We start from the raw sequence: 27,422 nt of genomic DNA, 5'->3' as shown, positions 1-27,422 counted from the left end.
TTGGTGTTTTACTTTGCTCCATATATATACATGTGTAATTTCGTTCTAACTGTATTTTAAAATTAATGTATATATATTGATGCAACAGTACAAAAAAATCAAGTAAAAAATGGCGCTATAAAATCAGTGAAAATAATTTGAAATATCACAACAAAGGCTAGCAAGCACTAATAAAAGTGAAAAATAACTCTAAAACCACTCGAATAATATGTGCAGAAAAAAGTGCGCTGTGCCTTTAAGTGCTAGTTAAACAATTAAAACAGTCTATGAACAGATATTGATCAGACAATAGTGAATAAAGTGCAAATACAATATATTAATTATTTAAAGGACCACTCTAGGCACCCAGACCACTTCAGCTTAATGAGGTGGTCTGGGTGCCAGGTCCTTCTAGGGTTAACCCATTTTTTCATAAACATAGCAGTTTCAGAGAAACTGCTATATTTATGAATGGGTTAAGCCTTCCCCCTATGTCCTCTAGTGGCTGTCTCATTGACAGCCGCTAGAGGCGCTTGCGTGCTTCTCACTGTGATTTTCACAGTGAGAGCACGCCAGCGTCCATAGGAAAGCATTATGAATGCTTTCCTATGTGACCGGCTGAATGCGCGCGCAGCTCTTGCCGCGCGTGCGCATTCAGCCGACGGGGAGGAGAAGAGGCGGATCGGAGGAGGAGAGCAGGAGGAGAGCTCTCCGCCCAGCGCTGGAAAAAGGTAAGATTTAACCCCTTTCCCCTTTCCAGAGCCGGGCGGGAAGGGGTCCCTGAGGGTGGGGGCACCTCAGGGCACTCTAGTGCCAGGAAAACAAGTATGCTTTCCTGGCACTAGAGTGGTCCTTTAAAGTGCAAATAAATTAATTCAAATGTTATATACTATGTGAATTTGTGTTTTTGTGAAATATAACCAGAGAAACACTTACTCCTCAAAATATAGAAACAGCTGAAGATTGAAGGAGTATATCTTTAAATCGCTCCACATATAAATAAAGACAATAGGAAAACAAGAAAACACAATATAGTGTAAATCTGTATGATGAGTATGATAAAAATAACAAGATAATTGGCAACTCACAATGGTAGAGCAGTATAAGGTCTGCTCTAACTTTTGATGCTTTAAAATCCTTTCTGCAGGATTCTGTAGAACAGTTGAATGATGTGCTTAAAACAAGCAGGACGGCACCGGAATAAAAATAAGCCTTTTATTGGTACAAAATAAAATATAAAATAGTCACCCCTCTCCCTGGAAAGCTTAGATGGTTCAAAAGCACTTCAGACTCGCGGCATGCACTTGCGGTTTTTTCAGTGGTTGAATGCTTCCGGGAATAGGAGGTGCTAGTAACACGTACTGACGTCGTGCGTCCAAAAAAAGTGATGACGCGTTTCGCCTTGGCGGCTTCCTCAGATCACGTTCAGGTGGTTGCCGTCTCTCACAATATATACCCGTCTCTGTAGGCGTGGTATCCTCTTCAGATGCACATAATTAGTCCCAATAGTGAAAAAAATCTATGGACTCAAGGGCATATTGCCTAAATGTCTCTTAATGAAAATGTCCACTATATAGAATGTAAACTGATGATATCATTAAATAAAGGAAGGTGATTAGGTCTGATGTACATATACAAATAAAAATATCCTACTACGTGGGAAAAAAGATATAGAAGTTACTTCATATAAAAATTCATAACAAACACATAAATATATGGACCAATCAATATAACTACAAAATTAAAAGCAGGAGGAACACTAAAGTAATGATAAACAGGAGGGAGGAGGGACTCATCATAAGAAATTATATAAATCAAATTCTATGTTAAGTCCATTGGGCTCTAGGGTACCCAATTTGTGTACCCATTTCATTTCTTCCTTCTCAATGTCTAGAATATAGTTGCCACCTCTCCAAGATTTTTTGACTATCTGAATCCCTAAAAATGTTAAGCCACTTGGATCTTGTTTATGATATCTTTTAAAATGAGCTGAAACGCTTTGCTGTTCAAAACCCTTTTTAACCCCTTAACGACCGAGGACGGTTCAGGACATTTTTGCGTTGCCGACCGATGACGGTCCTGAACCGTCCTAACGGTCAGATGTACCTACCCAATCGCCGTCGTTCCCCCGGCGGCGATCGGCGGTGCTCCCGTTGTGGGGAGACTGCCTGCAGCCCAGACAGGACCCCTGTGGCCATGTGATCGCTCAACAGGGCGACCACATGGTCACAATAGGTGTCCATGTGTCTGCCTGCAGGGGGACTGTCTGTGCTGACAGGCAGTCTCCCTGCTAGTGTAAAATAAAAAAAAAATGAAAGTTAAAGTTAATAAAAAAATAATAATAATTATATATGTGTATATATATATGATATATAGACGTATATTATACCTATATAATATACGTCTATATATCATATATATAATGTCATGCTAAGTGTATTTTTATATTAATATGTACATATATTAATATAAAAATACACTTATAATTAAATTACACACGTATATATATAATATATATAATAACTATATATATATATTGTATATATATTATTATAAAATACAAATAATAAGTAAATTAAATTAAATTAAAAAAATTAAAAATAATAATAAAAATTAAAAAAAAAATTACATATCTATATGCTATTTTATTCTAACTGTATTTTGATATTAAAATATATATATTTATATCAAAATACACTTAGAATGAAATTGTATATATATCTATGTATATATAAATAAATAAATATAATACGAAATATACATATGTCCATATACAAAATTACATAAATAATTATATAAATATACACGTAGACTTCAAATATATAAATATGCATATATATTTAAATTCCACGTGCATATTTATGTAATATTTTTACATAATTAAGTAATTTTATTAATTGCAATTTGAGGGACCTGCCTGCCAACCCAGGCCGAAATTCCAGAGAATTTCCAGAGCCGGGCGGGAAGGGGTCCCTGAGGGTGGGGGCACCTCAGGGCACTCTAGTGCCAGGAAAACAAGTATGATTTCCTGGCACTAGAGTGGTCCAACCCAGGCCGAAATTCCAGAGAATTTTTTTTTTTTTTTCAATTTATACTTTTTTATTAGAGTTTGGATACTCATAGTATATCTTGCCGTATTATCAGAGTAATAACAAAGTTAAAGTAATAACAAACTTAAGTAATAACAAAAATATGACAATGTCTCAGAGTACATTTTGCTGTAGTTTGGAGGTGTCAATATGGTTACGTCATCGATCCTAGTCTGGATGCGATTATATCGATAACTGTGCGCTACGAATGAGAACTGGATTAAAGTAATAACAAATAATAACAAAAATTTGACAGTTCCTTTAAGTCCTTTTGCTGTAGTATAATAGTGTCACTATGGTTGTCTCGACAGTCAATAACTGGGTCCACTAATATCAATCGTTTGCAGGATCTGCAGTTTGGCAGAGGTGAGGTTGAGGTTGTGGCCCCTGCGCCGCGGCTGGTCAACTGTGCGGGAACTGAGGGTGCGCGTGTTGCAGCTGTGAATGGTAGCTTACGAGTGTCTCTTAGACATGGTCGATATATACATGCTCTTCTTCTGACCAAGGCTGCTTTTGGGCGCATCCTGCGCCCCCTTGTCTTCTTCCCTTGGTTCTCTATTGTCGGTCTCGGGGAGGTGCAACTGGCGGAAGAACTCCGTTTGGTCATCTATGGAGGTCAGGGTAAGCAACTGGTTTCCCCGTGGTACCGCCAGGGATCCATCCGCTCCCCATCTGTATCTGACTCCTGCTTCCCGTAGGAGTTTGGTCGCTGGTGCCAGTTGTCTCCGTTCTACAAGTGCTGCGAATGGGATATCCCCATATAGGGCCACCGTGTTGCCCTCCAGTTGCACAGTGCCCAAGTCTCTGGAGCGGGACATGATAGCGGAACGAGTCGCTATGTCCTTTGTGACCGCTATAATGTCTCTGGGTGCATCTCCTGGGGCTGTTGCCGCCTTACGGATTCGAAACGCTGAGAGTATTGTGTTGGAGTCAGTACCTCCCTTAAGGCCCATTTTAGATATTAGACGGTGGATATAGGGTACTAATGCCCCCTCCTCTACGCTTTCAGGTATTCCTCTAAGGCGTATGTTCCGCCTTCTGTGTCGGGCTTCCATAGCGGTGACCGTCCGGGTAAGCCTCTGGATTTGCGAGGAGAAAGTCTGCATAGAGTCTTGGGAGTGCTGTATCTGGTGTTCCCTAGCGCTTTCCCTGGTTTCCAGTGCTGTAAGCCTTTGTTGGAGATCCCCCACCTCTTTCTGTGTGCTTAGTATGTCAGCTATCCACACCTCTCTCATTTCTGTTAAAAGGTCTCTTATGTCCTTTTTCGTTACAGGGGACGATTCAGCTTCTGATTCTGAGTCAGGACATGGGGGTTCAGACTCTGCTGGAGGTGAGGTAAGGCTGTCCCTGTCATCTTGGGATTCCTCCTCCTCCTCACTGCTAACTGTGGGCGCCATCTTGGCGGCAGCCTGTGGGGTAGGCCTCATAAACGAGAGCCGAATATTGGGCGTCTCTGGGTGGCGATTTTTCTTATTTTTTCGCCCCATTGGTGTCTCTGTGTGAGGGGTGTATTGTGGCCGTGTATGGGAGCCGTTTGCCGGGTATGTAGCTTACTTTATCGGGCGCTGGTGCGGAGCTCCACACACTCGCGTCTTGTTCTCTCGGCGGTCGGCCACGCCCCTGAAATTCCAGAGAATTTAATTTGCTAGCACTGTATTTTACCCTGTAACGTTCTATGACACCCTAAAACTCGTACATGGAGGGTACCGTTTTACTCGGGAGACTTCACTGAACACAAATATTAGTGATTCAAAACAGCATAACCTATCACAGCGATGATATTGTCAGTGAAAGTGACTTTGTTTCGCATTTTTCACACACAAACAGCACTTTTACTGATGATATAATTGTTGTGATATGTTTTCCTGTTTTGAAACACTAATATTTGTGTTCAAGAAAGTCTCCCGTGTATAACAGTACCCCCCATGTACAGATTTTATAGCGTTTTTGAAAGTTACAGGGTGAAATATATGGGTCAAATATTTTTACATTGAAAATGGCCAGGTTGGTTATGTTGCCTTTGAGAGCGTATGGTAGCCCAGGAATGAGAATTACCCCCATGATGGCATACCATTTGCAAAAGAAGACAACAAAAGGTATTGCAAATGGGGTATGTCCAGTCTTTTTTAGTAGCCACTTAGTCACAAACACTGGCCAAAATTAGCGTTCAATTTAGTTTTTTTGTTTTTTCACACAGAAAACAAATATGAACGCTAACTTTGGCCAGTGTTTGCGACTACGTGGCTACTAAAAAAGACTGGATATACCCTATATTGAATACCCTGGTTTGTCTACTTTAAAAAAAATATGTACATGTGGGGTGTTATTCAGAGACTTTTGGCAGATAATAGTGTTACAATGTCACTATTGATAAATTAGAAAGAATATATGTTTTGAAATCACAATATCCTACTTGTACCTATAACCCTATAACTTGCAAAAAAGCATGTAAACACTGGGTATTTTAAAACTCAGGACAATATTTTTAATTTATTTAGCAGTTTTTTGTATTCGCTTTTGTAGATGAGTAAAAGATTTTTCAAGTAAAAGTCAAAAAAACATGTATTTTTTTAAATTTTTCATCATATTTGTTTGTTTTTTAAAATTAAATTACATGAGATTATATAAATAATGGTATGTAAAGAAAGCCTTTTTTGTCCTGAAAAAAACAATATATAATTTGTATAGGAACAGTAAATGAGAGAGCGGAAAATTACAGCTAAACACAAACACCACAAAAGTGTAAAAAGAGGCCTGGTCGCAAATGTACAACATCGCAAAAACAGTCCAGTCCTTAAGGGGTTAATATTATTAATATGTTCGTACACTCTTTTGTGTATGGGACGAATAGTCCGGCCAACATATTGCAATCTGCACGGACAAATTAAAAGATAAATAATATTTTTACTAAAGCAAGTTATAAAATCATTTATTTGGAAATCTTCTTCTTTGTGCTTTGTTTTGAATTTGCTAATGCCTTTAATAGTTCTATTTTTACTGCATTTGCATCCCACACATTTTTATATATTGATATCAAAATACATGTAGAACAAAATAATATATATATATCTATATACATAAGTATATACGCATATATCACTATATATATACCTATATATAAATAAAAATAATTTTTAAAAATGATATACTTATTTATATATACACATATATATATAAATACACACACATATATATATAATAATTCTACGCATATATTTATTTAATAATTTTACATAATTAGGTCATTTTATTAATTACAATTTGCAGGATCTGCCTGACAACCTAGGCTGAAATTTAATTTGCTAGCACTGTATTTAACCCTGTAACTTTCCAAGACACCATAAAACCTGTACATGGGGGGTACTGTTTTACTCGGAAGACTTCGCTGAACACAAATATTAGTGTTTCAAAACAGTAAAATGTATTACAACAACGATATCGTCAGTGACAGTGAAATTCTTTGCATTTTTCACACACAAATGGCACTTACACGATACAATTGTTTTGATACGTTTTACTGTTTTGAAACACTAATATTTGTGTTAAGCGAAGTCTCCCGAGTATAACAGTACCTCTCATGTACATGTTTTATGGTGTTTTCAAAAGTTACAGAGTCAAATATAAGGCTTGCCTTTCAGTTTTTTCACATTAAAATTCACCTGGTTGGTTACGTTGCCTTTGAGACCGTATGGTAGCCCAGGAATGAAAATTAACCCCATGATGGCATACCATTTGCAATAGTAGACAACCCAGGGTATTGCAAACGGGGTATGTTCAGTCTTTTTAGTAGCCACTTAGTCACAAACACTGGCCAAAATTGGCGTTCAAATTCGTTTTTTAAGAATGCCCACCGTTCCTAGGGGTTAAATGTTGTATATATTGTGTATTAATATTGTTTTTGTATTTTATTGTATCATATTGTATCAATGCAGTGTTTTGTGGACTCAGGACATACTTGAAAACGAGAGAAATCTCAATGTATCCTTCCTGGTAAAACATTTTATAAAAAAATAATGCTTTTCTCTGGGGACTTAAGTGTCAAGTAATCGAGTTTGACATTATGACAGCCACTAGAGGAGGATTTACCCCTGCAACGTAAACATTGCAGTTTCCTAAAAACTGCAATGTTTTGTATTGTCGGGTTACAAAAGCACAAGACCACTGCATTCAGGCCGCTGGGTGACTATAGTGGTCCTTTAAAGCAGCAGTTCCCAACCTGTGTTACATGTACCCTGATTTGTACAAACCAGGTCCCCCCAAGGGTACACTAAACAAATGGTGGAACCAGTGGCAGGGGCTCATTGGGTGGCCCTAAGTGCATGGGCCAACTGATGGTATGTCTGACCAGGGGCCCACTCTGTAACCACACTGGAAGGAGAGAACAGGCAAACAAGTGGGGGAGAAGCACGGATAGGGCTAGCCACACACTCCTATCAGACTCACCCTGCACCAGGACCCCAAGGACTCGACCCTATAGCACATAAAATGTTAACAGGCGGGTGGCTAAAAATATTAAAATTGTGTGAGTGTCTATCTGTGTTTGTATTTCTGTGTGTGAGTCTGTGCCAGTGTATACATCTATGTGTGTGCGTCTGTAGTTGTGGGTGTGTCAGTATATTAATCTGTGTGCGTATGTGTATGTGTGCGAGTGTGTATGTGTACATCTGTAGGTGAGTCAGTGTGTTTATCTCTGTTCATATGTGTCTGTGTGTACGTGTCAGTGTGTGTTTATATATGTGTGTCAATGTGTATGTATATCTGTGTCACTATGTATGTGGCAGTGTATGTGTATATGTGCATACATTCCAGCAAGCAAATACTGGGGCATAGAGAGAGCCTGGGGCAGAGAAGGAGCAGGGGAGACTGGTACAAAGGAAGAGCAGGGGAAGAGGAGAAGGGGAGCCCAGCATAGAGAAAAAGGGGAGATGGGGCAGAGAAAATCGGATTGATTTGAAATAATAGCAACTATATTAATTACAAACATGTTGCTATTATGAGGGGTACAATTTATGGAAATGGTCTGCCAAGGGGTACACAAATGAAAAACAGTTGGGAACCACTGCTTTAACCCCTTAACGCCGTTACGGCGTTCTATGACGTCGCGGCTTTAAAGGGCTTTAAAGCCGTTGCGGCGGCATAGAACGCCGTAACGGCTGAAGCCCCCAGGAGGTAAGCTATACTTACCTCCGCCGCGATCACATGGCCCCCTATAGCTGGCTATGGATCTGCCAGCAGGGGGACTGTCTAAAATATTAGACAGTCCCCCTGCTGGTAGGTAGTGTAAAAAAATGTAAATACACATGTTAAAATAAAATAAAAGTATTTATATATATATAATATATCTATATATATTATATATATAATATATATACATATTATATATATGTAACGTCATACGTAATGTATTTTAATATTAATATTAGTATATATATTAGTATTAAAATACACTTGAATGACGTTACATATATATAATATGTATATATATTATATATATAATAGATCTACATATATATATTATATATATATACGTATAATTACAATAATAAATAAATAAAATTAATAAATAAAATATTGAAACAAAATTTAATATAAATTATATATTCATATGTAATTTCATTCTAACTGTATTTTGTTATTAATATATATATATTGGTAACAAAATACACTTAGAATAACATTCTATATATATCTATCTATATATAAAATGCAAATAACCGCAAATATATATATATAGATAAATACATATAATTACATAAAAGATTACATTAGTATACACGTAGAGTTTAAATACCTATAAATGCATATACCGTATATACTCGAGTATAAGACGAGTTTTTCAGCACATTTTTTTGTGCTGAAAAACACTCACTCGTCTTATACTCGAGTCAGTTGTCTGTATTATGGCAATTTTCATTGCCATAATACAGACAAGGACCGGGGGCTGTCAGGAAGCTGTAACTTACCTTCACCGCAGCTCCTGTCAGCTCCCTTCTCTCTCCTCCGTCCGTGCAGCTCCCAGGTCAGCTTCCTCTGCAACTCTCGCGAGAGCCACGGGGTCAGAGCATTGCCACGGGTTACCGTGGCAACGCTCCGCGCGGCCGCGAGAGTTGCAGAGGAAGCTGACCTGGGAGCTGCACGGACGGAGGAGAGAGAAGGGAGCTGACAGGAGCTGCGGTGAAGGTAAGTTACAGCTTCCTGACAGCCCCCCTCCTACAGCCCATCCACTGGACCACCAGGGAGTGAGAGCCCCCCTCCCTGGCCAGCTAACAAGCAGGGGGGGGGGATGAAAAAATAAATTAAAAAAATAATAATAAAATAAAAAACTAATAATAATAAAAAAAAATAATAACAACATTAAAAAAATATATATTACAATAATAATTAAATAATAATAATTAATAAAATGCCCACCCCCACCAATGCTCTGCACTCACACACACACACTGCACTCTCACACACTGCACTCACACACACTGCATTCATACACACACTCATACACACACTGCACTGCATTCATTATATACACACACTGCATTCATACACACACTGCATTCATACATACACACTGCACTCATACACACACTGCATTCACACTGCACTCATACACACACTGCATTCATTATATACACACTGCACTCACACACTGCACTCATACACACACTGCATTCATTATATACACACTGCACTCATACACACACACTGCACTCATACACACACACTGCACTCATACACACACACTGCACTCATGTACACACACTGCACTCCATTCATTATATACACATTGCATTCATACACACACTGCATACACACACTGCATTCATACATACACACTGCACTCATACACACACTGCATTCACACTGCACTGCATTCATTATATACACACTGCACTCACACTGCATTCATTATATACACACTGCATACACACTGCACTCATACACACACTGCACTGCATTCATTATACACACACTGCACTCATATACACACACTGCACTCATATACACACACTGCATTCATACACACACTGCATACACACACAGCATTCATATACACACTGCATTCATACACACACACACACACACACTGCATTCATTATATACACACACTGTAAATAAATATTCAGTTAATATAACTTTTTTAGGATCTAATTTTATTTAGAAATTTACCAGTAGCTGCTGCATTTTCCACCCTAGTCTTATACTCGAGTCAATAAGTTTTCCCAGTTTTTTGGGGTAAAATTAGGGGCCTCGGCTTATATTCGGGTCGGCTTATACTCGAGTATATACGGTATATTAAAATTCTACGTGTATATTTAAGTAATCTTTTAACATAATTAGGTGATTTGATTAATTAAAATTTGATTGACATACCTGACAACACAGGGAGAAAGTGCAGATAATTTAATTCGCATGCACTATATTTGACCCTGTAACTCTCCAAGACAACATAAAACCTGTACATGGGGGGTACTGTTTTACCTGTCAGACTTCGCTGAACTCACATATTAGTGTTTCAAATTGGTAAATTGTATTACAACAATGATATTTTAAGTAAAAGTGACGTTTTTTGCATTTTTTACAAACGAACTGCACTTTTATGGACTATATTATTGTTGTAATATGTTTTACTGTTTTAAAACACTAATATTTGTGTTTAGTGAAGTCTCCCGAGAATAACAGTACCCCCCATGTACAGGTTTCATGGTGTTTTGGAAAGTTAGAGAGTCACATATAAGGCTTGCATTTCATTTTTTTGACATTGAAATTTGCCAGATTGGTTATGTTGCCTTTGAGAGCGTATGGTAGCCCAGGAATGAGAATTACCCCCATGATGGCATACCATTTGCAAAAGTAGACAACCCAAGGTATTGCAAGTGGGGTATGTCCAGTCTTTCTTAGTAGCCACTTAGTCACAAACACTGGCCAAATATTCGTTTTTTGCTTTTTTAACACAAAAACAAATATGAACGCTAACTTTGGCCAGTGTTTGTAACTAAGTGGCTACTAAAAAAGACTAATCATACCCCACTTTCAATACCTTTGATTGTCTACTTTTTCAAATGGTATGCCATTATGGGGATAATTCTCATTGCTGGGCTACCACACCGTCTCAAAGGTAACATTACCAATCTGGCAAATTTCTATTTGAAAATGGAACGTTCTATATTTGACCCTGTAACTTTCCAAAACACCATAAAACTTGTTAATGGGGGGTACTGTTGTACTCGTGAGACATCGCTGATTACAAATATGTGCATTTTGTTGCAGTAAAAGCTAACAGTATTATGACATTTACAGCTAAAATGTGAGGCGGAACTACAAATTAAAAAAAAAAATTCAAATTTCCCAGTTTTTTTTTTATTTTATTCATAATAAATTGTTTCATATATAAATATTTTATATGAAATTAAAGCCCTGTTTCTCCTGAACAAAATGATATATAATAAGTGTGGGTGCATTTAATATGAAAGAGGTGAATTACGGTTGAACAGACATATAGCGCAAATTCCAGTTTTTGTTTACGTTTTGTTTTGATCAGAACGTGCACTATTGACTCCGTCCTGAAGGGGTTAATTGGATACTATAAACTCCAAAACAACATTAGCTGAATAAAGCAGTTTTAGTGTATAGATCATGCCTCTGCAGTATCACTGCTCAATTCTTTGCCAATTAGGCGTGAAGTCACTTTTGTTTCTATTTATGCAACCCTAGTCACACTTCCCCTGGCTGTGACTCACTCAACCTACATGAAAAAAAAATGTTTTTCCCCACACAGATGTTAACTTGCTTTAGAATATTTTATCTCCTGCTCTGTAAATTTTACTTTAATTACATACAGGAGGCTCCTGCAAGGTCTAAAAGGCTATTAACAGAGCAGAAGATAAGAAGTTCTACACTAAACAGACTATGCAATAAAGGAAGTTTAAACATTATATGTCTCTTTACAGGAAGTGTTTAGGAAGGCTGTGCAAATCACATGCAAGGAGGTGTGACAATAAACAAATTGATTTAGCTTCTAAATGCTTTATTACAGGGATATTATAGTGCTAGGAATACAAATCTGTATTCCTAGCACTATACTTCCCTCTGGTCCCTTCCTAATTTGCGCCTCCTCCCCTCTTGCCCCCCTCCCCTCTTGCCCCCCTAACCTCCTCCTCCTACTCCCCTCCCTCCCCCCAGCAGTGTAAGGGTTAAAGACCCTTACTGTACTCACGCAATTCTGTGCTGGGTCAGAGCTCAGCCCCCTCTGACATCCACCATTTCTGCAGTGCTTTCCTATGGGGATTTAACAGATGCTGGATGTCCATCAAGAGTTCCAGCATAAGTTAGGTGACCAAAAGTCGCCTTGCAAGCAGGAAGTGCCTTAGTGGCTGTATGAATGACAGCCACTGCAGGCAGTCTTAGTCCTGCAATGTAATTATTGCAGTTTCTCTAAAATCACTGTTTAGGTGTTCATCCCCCCTTAGCTGGGATTAGAAAGGGGATTTACTCACCTTTTTCCAACACCACGTGAGGCTCCTCGCGTCTCCCCACCACCATGATCCGCTGACTCATCAGAATTGCTGAACTCAGCTAATCACAATGCTTTCCCATAGAAAAGCATTGGATTGGCTGAGATTGTCAATTCTGATGATCTCAGGCAAGGAGGTGGGGCAGGGTGGAGCCAAACACCACTCTGGCCAATCTCCTCATAGAGATGCATTAAGCCAAGGCATCTTTATGAGGAAAGTTCAGCGTCTCCATACAAAGCATGGACATGCTGAACATCAGTGCTGCAGTGCTGCGGAGTAGCCACTAGAGGTGTTCCTAAGCTGTAATGAAAAGTCATTGTTTACAGCAAAAAGCCTGCCAGGACTATGGTGACCATAGTGTCCCTTTAAAATTGTAGGGTTAAGGGGACAAGGCCACTGCACCCAGACAACTTCAATGGGCTCAAGTGGTCTGTGTGCCTATAGTGTCCCTTTAAGCTAAAGTTGTTTTGGTGCCTTTAGTGCCCTTTAGAGGGTTAAGAGCTTTAAATCCCCTTGGGAAGAAATTAATCAGATTAGTGTTATTGCATTTAGAGGATAATCTATTTGGTCTTATTTACTAATCAGTTGCTGAGACAGTGCACAGGTATACATTAACAGTAATTACACTGTGTTACTTGCTTTAAGTACTTTACAAAAGGTTCAGCACAATTTGCTCAGGACACATAATTTTAGAATCTACAGTAGTTATGATTAAACTTTATAAAATAACTCAGGTAACCTTCTTTGTGTTGAAAAGACAAACAGATAAAAACACTCACCTGTGTGAGTGTTTTGTATTTTTTTCTTTAATGTACAGAAAAATTGTTAAGAGATATGAGAGTTTGCAGGAATCTATGATCTGCACACTTTCTTTGTCTTAGGGATGAGCATAACCACCTAGCAAAGCTAGTGGGTATGCGGCAGCCTCCCGGAGTCAAATGCCAGAGCTGAAAAGGCTCGCGCTGTGCATCTGCACAGCAACAGCCTTTCAGCCAATCAGGTAATCAGGAGAGCCGTGCTGAGCGCGGGATTCCTGATTACCTCAGATTTTTAAAATTGGGAAACTGCGGATGGTTAGCACATCCCACTAAGTACTAAGGGTAAATATTTCCGACAGTGTACGGGAATATATTTAAACGTCTAAACACAAATAAAACAGTTCAAGATGCCAATAGTACAGGGGAACAAGAAAATATTTAATAAATCATGAAGACATACAAGATAGACTTGAAACTTTGTATAAAACAGCTGAACTGAAAAACAAGGCAACAATGTATGCCAAAGGAAAGTAACAAATGAACAGTGGAAACATTCAACAAATTGCAACAAAATAAGTTCAATAAAAGAGAAGAGAAATGTTGAAACAAGTCTCAGCAAACATATTCTTTATGCAGGGAGTCCATGCGAATATTAAACCGACGAGGCTACTTGCATCCACTTCTCCTATTTAGGTGGATCTTTGGTTTGTTGGTCCTGTCTTGGAGTACGGCTATAGTCTGTAAAAAACAAAACAGAGAACGGTTATCAAAGGTTGAATAAGCACCAGATAACCTTATGTTTTAGAAAAACAAACTACCACCAGCAGGCAAAACTCTTAACTTGGAGGAGGGTGGGACGGGCGCTATTGCTAGGTGGTTATGCTCATCCCTAAGACAAAGAAAGTTTGCAGATCATAGATTCCTGCAAACTCTGATTTGTCCTCCGGGAGGCATAACCACCTAGCAAAGCTAGTGGGTAGAATAGCACACACCTGGTGGTGGTCCTAAGAAACTGAAGGCGTTCAACTTCTGATGGCCTCCAGTAAAATCTAACAAAGGTTTTACTGGACAACCATCTTGCAGCTTTTAAGATAGTAGGGAGAGGAAGGCCCTTTCCTGCTGCTTTAGTAGCCGAGGCTTCCCTAATTGAATGGCTTTTGAACACTGAAACATCAATTCCAGCCGTAGACATGGCGGAAAGTATCCAGCCTCTAATCGTATTAACCTTGGCTGGACGAAAGGGATTCCTTGATGTAATGAATAATTGACTGATATCATTTCTAAATACAGCAGAAAGTTGAAGGTACGATTGTAACAAACTGACTAAACATAAGCCTGGTTCGGAAGAATCTTGGACCAAGTCCAGTTCTACCGGACCAGGAGAAAAATGGGATGTTTTTTGTTTGCCTTTTAGTATAATATGGAAACCTCCCGGGGTCCTGGACAACCAAGGTTCTGAAATATGGATTTGAGTTAACTCTGCTCCTCTAGCTGCCAGGGCCAAGGACAGCAGAGAAGCCAACTTAATAGCAGTCCATCTTAAATCAATTTTAGCATTATCCAAAGACTTAAGGAAATTTAATAAGACATCTACATCCCAAGTAGATGTGTAGCGTGGGGTATATGGGCGGCAGACGGCTAACCCTTTTAGTAATCTCAAATACAGGGCATCCTGAGTAAGGTTGGGGATCAGGAAGATTAAGGCAGATCCATAGGTCTTGATTGAACTGACAGATAAACCAGAATGGAACTTAAGGGTAAGAAATTCTAACGCCAAAGGAATGGTATCAGATCCTTGTGTGTTAGACAGAAAAGAAACCTCCCATTCTTTGAATTCCTCGATCATCTTTCTATATCTTACCCTAGTTCTACGTCTTAAAGATGAGTTAATAATATCCAAGACCTGATCCGATAAAAGGGGATGTGTTAACAGCCTACCAGGGCTGCGATCCACATTAGCTGCGGGAGCTTGAGCAGAAGATCGCTGGTTCCCTGAAAGCAGTCCACTGTCATGCCTAATGGGATCTTGGTTCCCTTGACTAACTGATGGATCAAGGGATACCAGGGTCTGGAGGTCCATACTGGATAAACGAGAACTAAGCTCTGCACCCTGTCCCTGTGGATCTTCTCCAGCACTTTCATCAGTAAAGATGGAGGGGGGAAAGCATAAGGGGCTGGAACATCTGTCCATTGGAAAGACATTGCATCCATTTTCCAAGCTCCCTTTGTCCAGGTTCGGGAGACGAACCTGGGGGTTTGAGCAGATGTTTGGGATGCAAACAGATCTACCTGTCTCTGGCCAAAATTGCTTTCTATCCGTTGGAAAAGAGCAATCTTTAATTGAATCGTTGCCAGGGACAGACTTTGGCGAGAGAGAGAGTCTGCAAGCTCGTTCGCCTCTCCCGGAACATATTCTGCGAAGACCTGAACATTGTTTGCTAAGGCCCAGGACCAAAGATCTAGAGCCTCTAAGCAAAGACCCCTTGATCTTGTACCCCCTCTGTGGTTTATATAAGCCACCGCTGTCCTGTTGTCCGAATGGACTTTTACCAACGTCGGTAACTGGTTTAGAGGAACTAGGCCCTTGAGAGCTAATTTTATAGCTCGTAACTCCAAAATGTTTATATGGAGGTGACTCTCTTGGTCTGACCAGATTCCCCTTATGGCGTTCTGGGATGTAAACGCACCCCAACCGTGACTTGAGGCATCTGACATCAGAGTGACTGTCGCAGGCTGCTCTAACAGTGGACGAGGAAGTGGAATTTCTAACTCCAGAATGGACTTCAGTTCTTCTCTGACCTTCTTGGGGAGAACAATTTTTGATTCCCAATGGCCACCCTGTCTTAGTCGGTTCCCTAAAAACAGCTGACTTCTTCTGCAAAGTAAGGGGGAATTGTTGTATGCTGGTGTTAAAGCTATTAATTTCCCGATAATCTTTGCTAGGTCTCTCAAGGACCAACTCTGGTGCTTAAGAGATGAGTTGAGATGTACCAGTAGTTTGTCCCATTTGTCTTGAGGGATTCCAAGAGACACAGTCCTGGTGTTCAGTATGAAACCCAGAAAGAGGATGCTTTGAGTGGGAATTAGGACTGATTTCTGTAGGTTTACTACAAATCCTAAGTCTTGTAAAAGGGAAGCAAGGTAATCCCTTTGAGAAGCAAGGGCTTCCCCATCTGGATGCATGAGCAGGATGTCATCTAGATAGTATAGACACATGAAACCTTTTAGTCTGACATGAGCTATCACTGATTTCATAATTCTGGAGAATGTGTATGGTGCGTTGGATAGGCCAAACACCAAAACGGTCCACTGCCACACTTTCCCTTTCCACTGAAACTTGAGAAAACGCCTGTGTTTCTTGGCTATGGGGACTGAATGGAAGGCATCTTTTAGGTCTAACTTTATGCAGAAAAAGGCTTTCTGTACTAAGCCTGGAAGATCTGATAAACCCTCCATCCTGAACCTTTTCCTTTTGAAAGCGTTCAGAGGCCTCACGTTTACGACCGGTCTCCAGGAACCGTCTGACTTTGGGATTGGGAACAATGGACTGACCCATCCTGTAATAGACGTGTCTGCCAACTCTATTTTCCCTTGACTTAAAGCTAAGGAAAGGGAGGCATCTAGCACTGGGTTCACCTCTCTGTGGGGTGCAAACTTCTGGACTGGGAACCTTAAAAGGGGGAGTTGTAAACCCCATTGAAAAATCTTTAGAACCCATTTGTCTGAGGAAATATCCTTCCAATTTAGTGGCATATGAGGAGGCACACTTACTTGAATGCATGGGTTTTCTTTTGGAAGCTGAACCGCCTCTGGAATGCGCTCCTCTGCCACTGCCTGGGAGCTTATGTCTTCCACTGTAGTGGCGGTACTGGGCCTGGTGAGAGGCTTCTCGGGACGCTCCTGCAGCCCTATAGGGGCGAAACTCTGTCCGAAAGGGCTTTTTGTAGCCAGGGACAGTCTTCTTGAGCTCTGAAAAGGATCTCCTTGCCTTGTAACGGCCTTTAACCTCCTGAATGAACGAGGGACCGAATAGGTGAGAATCCTCCAAATTTGGGAACTCATGCGATTTGGGGGCTAGGTCGGACAGACCAGCTGCATGGAGCCAGCGTGATCTGCGGATGTTTGATATATAATTAAAGGATTGGCCAATAATTAGCACTGCCCTGCCAGACGCTTTTAAAAGGGCCATCTTAGATGCTAACAGAGATGAAGTGGAAGGTTTCTGGACATTGCCTTCTTTTTCTGCCTTATCCAGCATCAGTAATAGTGGGCCCACAGCATCAGCAATTTTAAACTGTATATTGCGAAAAGTCTGGTCTGTGGGATCAGAGGATACGCTGCTCCCTGTGATGGATAACAGCGCAGGGTCTACCTCTGGGGCCATTAAAGCCTGAATGTCCGGGATACCGATGTGGTTCCTGAGGAGAAGGTCATCTTCCTTAACCAAGGGGGATCTGAAGGCTAGTTTAGCAAAATCTCTAACCTCGGAATCATGCTCCATAGCCCATCTGGAGTGAAATCATTTTGATGGGAGAGTCTTTCCTAGGAGACTTACTCTGGCCATCTGAACGTTGCTTAGCTTCCCTCTCTCAGTGGAAGCCGCTGAACGAACCACTTCCTCGGATTCCCAGTCTATTTCTGGAGAGCCGTATCTGGAACTGGGACGGCTTTGGGAGGAAGAGTGAGCGAACGCTCTATAAGAGGAAGGAGAGGGACTATTTTTCCTCTGGAAGGTGTTTCTGGTGCTCAAACGAGGGAAACACACTATTCCTTTTTTGGGGTCCTGTCCCCTTAAATTTTCACTTACTCAAACGAGTATTAGGGGAAGGAGAAGCGGAGAAGTTTTCCTCAGACGAGGAACTGGCGGAAGAGACCAGCTGTCTTCCTTTATGCTTTTTATTTAAAACTGGGACCAAATCCTCCTCAGATGATGAAGAGGAAAGTTCCCTGGCAAGGAAAGCTCTCTTATGGAGCTTTCTAACATTGATGGGGCTGCCTTTAAGAGAGGCATCCACTAAATCTGTGGCAGACACAGAAATAGAGTCCTCCATCAATGATGCCATTTTAAAAATCTGAGGTAATCAGGAATCCCGCGCTCAGCACGGCTCTCCTGATTACCTGATTGGCTGAAAGGCTGTTGCTGTGCAGATGCACAGCGCAAGCCTTTTCAGCTCTGGCATTTGACTCCGGGAGGCTGCCGCATACCCACTAGCTTTGCTAGGTGGTTATGCCTCCCGGAGGACAAAAACTGTGATTAACTGTTTCCGAATTAAGAGGAACACCTGTATAAGTTGCACTTTTGTTTTTTGCTTATGGGGTACTACCTTGACAAGGGTTTTGTGAATTAGAGCTACTTGTGCAAAAATACAATTAATAAGTATAAATTTAAAATACGTTTACACACATTTCATTTATGTGATTTACTTGTGGGCACACAGAGGATAGCAGCAAACAATAGAAAAATTAATAGCACCAGTGAACTGGAGAAAAGTTAAAGGTATATTGAATCATATTGAAATATATATTGAAATGTTTGCTTTTTTTTTTATTAAATCACAATTTTAGCAGTATTACATCTTAATTCATTAGAGGAACACTATAGTGTCAGGAATATAAACATGTATTCCTGACAATATAGTTCTAGTGCCGTTTAGGTCCCCTGCCCCCTTGTACGCCGTTAAACAGGTGTTTGGCTCCACCTTGGCTGAGATAATCAAACTTGATGATATCAGCCAATCCAATGCTTTCCAATAGGAAAGCATTGAGAGGCTATTGCGCATGCACGGTCAAAACGCCTCAATGTAACAATCAGCATCTCGGCATAGAGAAGCATTGAAACAATGCATCTCTATGAGGAAAGTTCAGTTCCTCCATACAGAGAGTGGAAACACTGAACGTCACATGTACAGCACTGACCCATGAAGCACCTTCAGTGGTAAGTGACTGCCACTAAAGGTGTTCCTAAGTAGCAATGTAAACATTGCCTTTTCTCTGAAATAGCCAAGTGAGCTGCTGCTGGCGTGTTTCACAAATGAGGAGTTCGGCAATAGCCTAAAGGAGAGATTATATTTACCGTAATTGCCGTTTAAATAGCGAGTGTACCCTCTAAAACGGCTTCACCACCTGCATAAGTGACAGGATACATTCTAGGCACATTTCCTCATATACTTTACACCTTATTCTTTGTTTTACTAAAAAGTCAGAGAACTTGTTAACTTCCTGCGGTTGGCTTTTAGACTTCTAGAGATAGGAATAGGAAATGTGCCAAGCATTGAATTCATTATAGCAAATCTTGAAAAAAACAACATACTTCAATGTCCTCTCCACATTAAAACAGGACACCCTTCAATAGCTAATTTTCATTTTAGATGATCTTTATTTTTGAAGATATTGATTTATACAAAGAACATTCATTTGACAGGTTTGCTTGAAGCACAGGATTTCATGTCAATCTTTCACCCTAAATTCATTCTGATATGTGTATTTTCTAGAGGGGCTATCCTTAGTGTATATTCTAGAAGGGCTATCCTTACAATATGTCTGTCAACTTCATTATTTCACAAATATCATTTCTACTGCTGTTGATTGGCATTTTACAGTACTGTGTTTTGTGTTTGTTGTAACAAACCTAGAATTGTGTTTGTTTATGTACTCTTTTAGCAGTTATGTAATAAAAGAGTGGTGGACAGCTTGTAGGCCGCAGGGAGGTTAAGGAAGACATCTAATATGTTAAAGTAACTCATCTTGAACTCTATGGATGCACCTTTTCTCTGGCTCATGAAGACGTCAAGTGTGCTTTTAAGCAGTTATTCTATCTCCTAACAACATCTCTAAGTACTTTTCAACCGCTCATCAAAATGGTAATAATATGCTCTAAATAGCTTTCAGAGAAAATGGTGTTAATTTACTACCTAATATGCTTGATACGGTGGGGAAGTAAGAAATCATGATGATTTTGTTTATTGGCCAGTCACTTGTCTTTATTGTAAAAAAAATACATGTATCCAGTGTTCACAATAATGTAATAGTCCAGGAGACTAGCAACCACTCTCATATTTTACCTTTAATTTGATCTACTGGTGGTTCCTGCCCTTCTCTTTACCTTTCAGTTGCTGTCATGTAGATGTAGTTTTATTTAGTAAGTTCTTATATGTGTTCCTACAACTCCGTGAGAGAGTTGAACTTGACTTTAAGGTCAGATAAAATTGCATAACAAATTCACCATTGTTTTTTTGTTTTTTATTTTCCCAAGCCATGTTTTCACAAGTTTTTATTTTCCCAAGTCAAGAATTCATAATTCAACTGGAGGAAATCCTCTGACCCTAGTTGGAATTAAATCCACCAAGTTGACCTTTGAGTTGACAGTCAGTTCAACTTGCATTCTTGCATAGTGAAATATCCGGCCAAATTTAACCCTCAAATTATCTAGTTGTGTCGAATTACTAGGGCAATAATTCATGGATTTATCACCCCAAAATGATTATAACTCGGGCCGATTGTGGGAATGAATTCCAGATAGTGCATGTAACGAACGCTGGTATAGCAGATATCCGTTCCCTTATTTCCTCCCGAACTGCTAGAGCCCGAGTGATTATAGCTTTCAGTTCGGGTGTTGATTCGAACGATTCTCTATACAAAAGTCAGTCTCCCAAGTGTATTCTCCCAGCAAAGTAGACAGGTACCCAAACATCAGCCGAAACTAGATGAAGGGTGTAACAGGAATGATTTTAATGGGTGCCACACTGGCTTTTATGCAAGTCCCCATGCAAGGGGTACTCCCACATGGACCTTGTTGGTGACTCCAACACAAAGTTATACACCAATCACAACAGGGTTACAAAGTATAACACTCCCTTAGTAAACATAATCCCTTCTCTCTGCCTGGGAGATAATTGGGCCAGATACTGTAATAACTCAATTATCTCCAGGCAGAAAAAACAAATTTTCCACAAAACTTCAAAAACACCCCAAAACACATAAAACCCTCTTAAATGTTCCGGTTGTGGGGTCGGTTTATGTTGGAAAGTCTTAAAACCGAATAAATCCACAAATGTACCCCCTGGCTCATAGTAGCGTTTGTACCCCTAGTTCGTGGGAACAAAACTACCAAACAGCGCTCTCCAAGCTGTTCAGGAAAAGGAAGCAGACGTTCGTAAGTTTTGACCGGTGTTCGGAAAATCAAGTGTCTGATTTTAGTTCCAGACACTCGACGACCAAGTCCCACTGCCTCCTTTCGTGCGAACAAGATGGACGCCGTTTTCTCCTGCATGTGGCGTTCGACTATTCGAACGGTGGCCACACAGGGAGAGCACTAATTCCTTGTTCTCTTTGAAGTTAACGAGCCAGGGGGTGGTCTGTGTTCGGTAGTTTCAACTGCCGAACGGAAAAAAAGTAAATTACCGAAATAGGGTAATTTCCTCACAGTGCAGTTAAAGGAAACAGGTTGATATAAAGAGTTAGCTCATATCGAGAGGGATTATGTGTGCTGAACTACCAAGTGGTGTGGACAGCATGGAATGGACCTGTATAAATTATAAAGTATGGAGATAGAAATGTATTGTTAAAAAAATAGGATATCACCGTAAAATGGAAAATTATTCAATGTTCTTTTGATTAATGTAACATTGTCCCACTATAAAAAAAAAAAAAATCTTTATGTTTTTTTCCATAAATTAGAGGCCTTAAAGGGTTACTCCAACCACAATGGCCAATTCTGTTTTTTGTGATCATGGTGCAAACAATCTGTATGTGCATCATTTCAGCTTAAAACACTGCCTAAACAGAGAAGTCTGTTATTTCTGTCATCAAATCTCTGCTCTGGCTTCACTAATGTAGTCATGTACAAAAAGTATATCCATCATCAGCAAGCACTGCACGCTGGTGACAGATGTAATCTGCATCTTCACTTCCAGGCAGCACTGCAATGAATGGAGTGTAGTTGTTATTGTGCTTGTAGTGTTCCTTTAACTCCTAAACGGGAGAGAATTAAGCAGTGAGACTACAAGGATATCATCTTTGATGATTAGAGTGTCCCTTTAAGTAGTGGCTCTGGAGCCAGCAGTCCCTCCAGATTTTGTAAGACTTTTTTTTTAAGTGAATGCTTTCCTGTAGTAAAACTCTGTAGAGCTAATGTATTTTCAAAAAACATGTTTCCCAATTTGCCTTTTGGGTGACAAAGGCAAGGAGGATAACAATAACCTGCAAAAGGTTTTACATTTCTGAGGAAAAAACGCATGGTGTCACGCAAAAAAAAAAATCATTGTGGTTCTCTTACCTTCTAATGGCTCTAGTGACTCTTGAGAAGTAATGCTATTACTGAGTTACAGTAAATGTTAATTATCTGATACAGTGTCCTAGAAAGAGATAATTATATTAGTAAATTGGTAAGTGAAAAATCTCAGTTATGTCCAGATTGTGCATCTGGACTGGTTAACCCTTCCTTTTCCAGCCTATAAGTTTACTGTGCTGCTCTATATATAGGTGTCCTCGTGTGCTACAGTGTCTGATTTCTCTGACCTTTGTGCTGTTCAGCCTCTTGTATATCCATATACACATTCAGTTCTGGAGGTGGTGTCTGGTCATCTTTTGCATTGCCTTTAACTGATCTGTTTGCTACAGAGACAGTCATGGAAAGCAATCACTCAATTGGATTGCTCGAACTCGGCATGATTTATTGACTATTAGAACGTTGTGGAGTCAAACAACACATGGCTCATGGTATAAGAGTTCTTACCAGTGCGGCATAGTTAAATGGCATTACAGAGTAGGAAAAAACGCTTTTACAGGTGCTAACATTTTTGAAACTATTAGTCATTTTGCTGGAACACCCTGCCCTAGAAGTTATATGGTACCTGTTAGGAATTTTAAGCTGTTCTATTTCAGGGTTCATCTCTTTTTCCTGTTATTACAGATAAACTTTTTGGAAAACGTCTTCTGCAAGCTGGTCGATACATTACATCCCACAAGTCCTGGATGAGGACTGTGCCCACAGAAAATTGTGATGTGGTCATGACGTTTCCAGGTAAGAGACAATGACAGGGTCGAAGTCAGACCTGTATAAGCCTTATTTATCTGTTGATGTAAACTCTGGATATGTGTGTTATTTATCTGTTTGGAACCTTTGAGGTAAAAGTAACTCTAAAGGTACAGGGCAAATGGTCTGTAGGTTCTGCCTCCATCTTGTGCCAAACTATTTTTGAAGACCAGAGCACCAGGTTAATTCAGCATTTTAAGCTTAAAACTGCTTTTAAAAAATTGGATGAGCTAATGAAGATGTCCACTTTCACATTAGCTGAGTGGCAGCAGATAGGCTTGCCTATAGACCCAGGAGTGCCGTGATCAGTGTGGCTCAAACTGGGGTGGTGCCCACAGGCTGTTTGCCTCATAACCACCACAGTAAGATGTAGTGGTCATGGTGCTTAGAATACTTCTTTAAAGTCCTACCATTATTAAGCAGATATTACCAAATCACTAATTAATTGAACATTTGCATTAGCCCTTTATAGTTCACTTAACCAAGCTCATATTCAGGTGCTGTCTCCCTCAGATACTACTGATGACCACACACTGCTATGGCTGCTGAACCACATCCGCCTGGGTATTCCAGAGCTCATCATACAGATTCGACATCACCGACACACCCGTATCTACGCATTCTTTGTCACGGCCACCTATGAAAAGTATTTACCATTTATCAGCACTTTGCAAGTTTATCTGTGACATTTACATTTTCTCTTATTCTGTAGAAATCCTTATAACATATATAAAAGATCTGATGAAAACATTTAAAAAATCTAGAATCTAAGCTGCGTGAATAAATGTTGGAAGATGACTTTATTTCAGGTTACCCTGATAAGCAAGCCTTACCTGTTATGTATGTGTTGTACTAACAATGTAAATGTCTACTGCTACATATACATAGGTACAGTGCCATGAAAAAGTATTTGCTTCTTCCTGATTTCTTCTTTTACAAATTTATTGCACTGAACGGTTTTCAATGTAATATAAGACAAACAGAACCCTAACAAAAGCAAAATGTAGGTTTTAAATTGTCATTTACACCAACCAACACGTGTGTAAAACAAAAACAAAAAAAGTTTTTTCCTTACTTACTCAATCAAACAAGTAAACAAATTTAAAGGGACACTCTCCAAGCACCAATACTACTAATGCATTTGATAGGTTTCAGTCTCAGTAATATGATGTGTTTTGTGCATGCTCAAGTCTTCATAGTTTTTATATAACATAAATAAATGTTTTGCAGAATGCTGCACTATAAGCTTGCCTCTTTAACCATACCCACTCACTCCAGAAAAAAGACTTCCTTATCTAAAAGGTATGCACACAGCTCAGTCACAGACAGTACTGATTGATCTGAACCACAAAACAACCTGCATTAGAATTAGAGGACTCCTTTGTATAGTAAGGTTATCACTTGTTGCTGAGACTGTGTGCATACATTTGATAAGAAAGATTTGAAAATGCAAAAAATACATTATATTAATGAGGCCAAAATCTATTAAATGCATTAAAGTTGTATTGGTGCCCGGAGTGTCCCTTTAATTGATCTTTCAATTAAATTAGCAGAAACATAGCCAAGCTTACTTACTGCCAACCCAGTTGAATCTTGATTGATACAGAACTTTCCTTTCAATGTGAAGTAGGCTAGAAGGTCAACAAACAGCAAGATATTAAAAAAATGAATGTGTTATAGAAAAACGGTCTCAAAACATTCTGAGACTCCATGAAAACACAATCATAACTATCATCCCCAGATAAAGATAGCATTGAAGTGAATCTATCCAGAAACAGCTGGCCTACCAAAATCCCTCCAAGGGCACAGAGATGACTCATCCAGGAAGTCACAAATGCACTCAAAACAACATCTAAGGAACTGCATGCATATTTAGCTTCAGTTATAATATGAAAGTAGGATAGATAATGGAAAAAATGCAATTCACAGGAGAATTGTAAGGTGACAACCACTGGTTACCAAGAGAAATATTAGTGCTCATCTCACATTTGCAAAAAAGTACAATGATGCCCCACCAAGCTTTTTGGAAAAATGTTCTCTGATCAGACAAGTCAAAAATGAAAATCATTCGACACGCCATGTTATGTCTGGTGCAAAGCAAACACAGAATTTTAAATCATGAACATAGTACCAACAGTCAACAGTGGTAGTGTGATGTTTTGGCAATGCAAGGATTGGATCCTGGAAGACTTGCCGTCATTGAAGGAACCATGAATTTTGCTTTCTACTTTAAAATTCTGAAGGAGAATGTTGAAACAACTTTTGTTGATCTAAATTTAAAGTATAATTGGATTATGGTCAATGATTTAAAACATGTAAGTAAGTAAACCTGAGCATTACTCAAAAGAGACAGAATTAAGGGTTTGTAGTGGCCTTGTCAAAGTCCTGAGTTTAATGGTTTGTAGTGGCCTAGTCAAAGTCCTAAGTTTTATGGTTTGTAGTGGCCTAGTCAAAGTCCTGAGTTTAATGATTTGTAGTGGCCTAGTCAAAGTCCTGAGTTTAATGATTTGTAGTGGCCTAGTCAAAGTCCTGAGTTTAATGGTTTGTAGTGGCCTAGTCAAAGTCCTAAGTTTTATGGTTTGTAGTGGCCTAGTCAAAGTCCTAAGTTTTATGGTTTGTAGTGGCCTAGTCAAAGTCCTAAGTTTTATGGTTTGTAGTGGCCTAGTCAAAGTCCTGAGTTTAATGATTTGTAGTGGCCTAGTCAAAGTCCTGAGTTTAATGGTTTGTAGTGGCCTAGTCAAAGTCCTAAGTTTTATGGTTTGTAGTGGCCTAGTCAAAGTCCTAAGTTTTATGGTTTGTAGTGGCCTAGTCAAAGTCCTGAGTTTAATGATTTGTAGTGGCCTAGTCAAAGTCCTGAGTTTAATGATTTGTAGTGGCCTTGTCAAAGTCCTGAGTTTAATGATTTGTAGTGGCCTAGTCAAAGTCCTGAGTTTAATGGTTTGTAGTGGCCTAGTCAAAGTCCTGAGTTTAATGGTTTGTAGTGGCCTAGTCAAAGTCCTGAGTTTAATGGTTTGTAGTGGCCTAGTCAAAGTCCTGAGTTTAATGATTTGTAGTGGCCTTGTCAAAGTCCTGAGTTTAATGGTTTGTAGTGGCCTAGTCAAAGTCCTAAGTTTTATGGTTTGTAGTGGCCTAGTCAAAGTCCTGAGTTTAATGGTTTGTAGTGGCCTAGTCAAAGTCCTGAGTTTAATGATTTGTAGTGGCCTAGTCAAAGTCCTGAGTTTAATGGTTTGTAGTGGCCTAGTCAAAGTCCTGAGTTTAATGATTTGTAGTGGCCTTGTCAAAGTCCTGAGTTTAATGATTTGTAGTGGCCTAGTCAAAGTCCTGAGTTTAATGGTTTGTAGTGGCCTAGTCAAAGTCCTGAGTTTAATGGTTTGTAGTGGCCTAGTCAAAGTCCTGAGTTTAATGGTTTGTAGTGGCCTAGTCAAAGTCCTGAGTTTAATGATTTGTAGTGGCCTTGTCAAAGTCCTGAGTTTAATGGTTTGTAGTGGCCTAGTCAAAGTCCTAAGTTTTATGGTTTGTAGTGGCCTAGTCAAAGTCCTGAGTTTAATAGTTTTTTAGTGGCCTAGTCAAAGTCCTGACTTGACCGTTATTGAGATGCTCTGCCCAGATCATTAATGTTTTTTGCTTCAAAACCCTCCAATGTCGCTAAATTACATTTGCAAACATGGTGATGTGGAAGGCTGATCTTCTATAATAGGAAACATTTTATTGCAGTTGTTGCTGCTAAATGTGACTCAAGCAGTTATTGAGTTTAGGGAGGTAATTCATTTTTACAAGTTGCTGTTTGTTAACTTTTCCCCTAAAATTCATAAAATTATTATCAAAAACTAAATTTTGTGTTTAGTCTTATTATCCATGTCTAAGATCTGAAAACCAATCATTGTGACACTGTTGTGACACATGTTAAAAAAATCAGCAAATCAGGTAGGGTATAAATATTTTCTCACTGCACTGTACATAAAATTTCTCACTGAGATACAAAATAATGTATTAAGATTTACTATTTTTAGATTAAAATGTAACTTTTTTGGCGTAGTAATCTCAATAAAACACT

At 39.5% G+C, this 27,422-nt stretch overlaps 1 protein-coding gene across 3 annotated transcripts in view; it reads left to right on the top strand.

Moving 5' to 3' along the window:
- ANO8 (anoctamin 8) overlaps positions 1-27,422 on the top strand; it is a 138,187-nt gene that overhangs the window by 72,405 nt on the left and 38,360 nt on the right. For 2 of the 3 annotated variants that reach the window (XM_063455362.1, XM_063455361.1), the window contains exons 2-3: positions 23,246-23,356; positions 23,882-24,014. In XM_063455362.1, coding sequence (XP_063311432.1) covers positions 23,246-23,356; positions 23,882-24,014 — 244 coding nt within the window. Of the gene's footprint in view, positions 1-22,920; positions 23,121-23,245; positions 23,357-23,881; positions 24,015-27,422 lie in introns of those variants that run through there. The other variant, XM_063455363.1, reaches the window with a different exon arrangement.

This window comes from Pelobates fuscus, chromosome 5 (genome assembly GCF_036172605.1).
Source record: "Pelobates fuscus isolate aPelFus1 chromosome 5, aPelFus1.pri, whole genome shotgun sequence".
Classification (NCBI taxonomy): Eukaryota; Metazoa; Chordata; class Amphibia; order Anura; family Pelobatidae; genus Pelobates; species Pelobates fuscus.
Note: the sequence above shows the minus strand (reverse complement) of the source record. Positions and strands in the feature narration are given on the sequence as shown.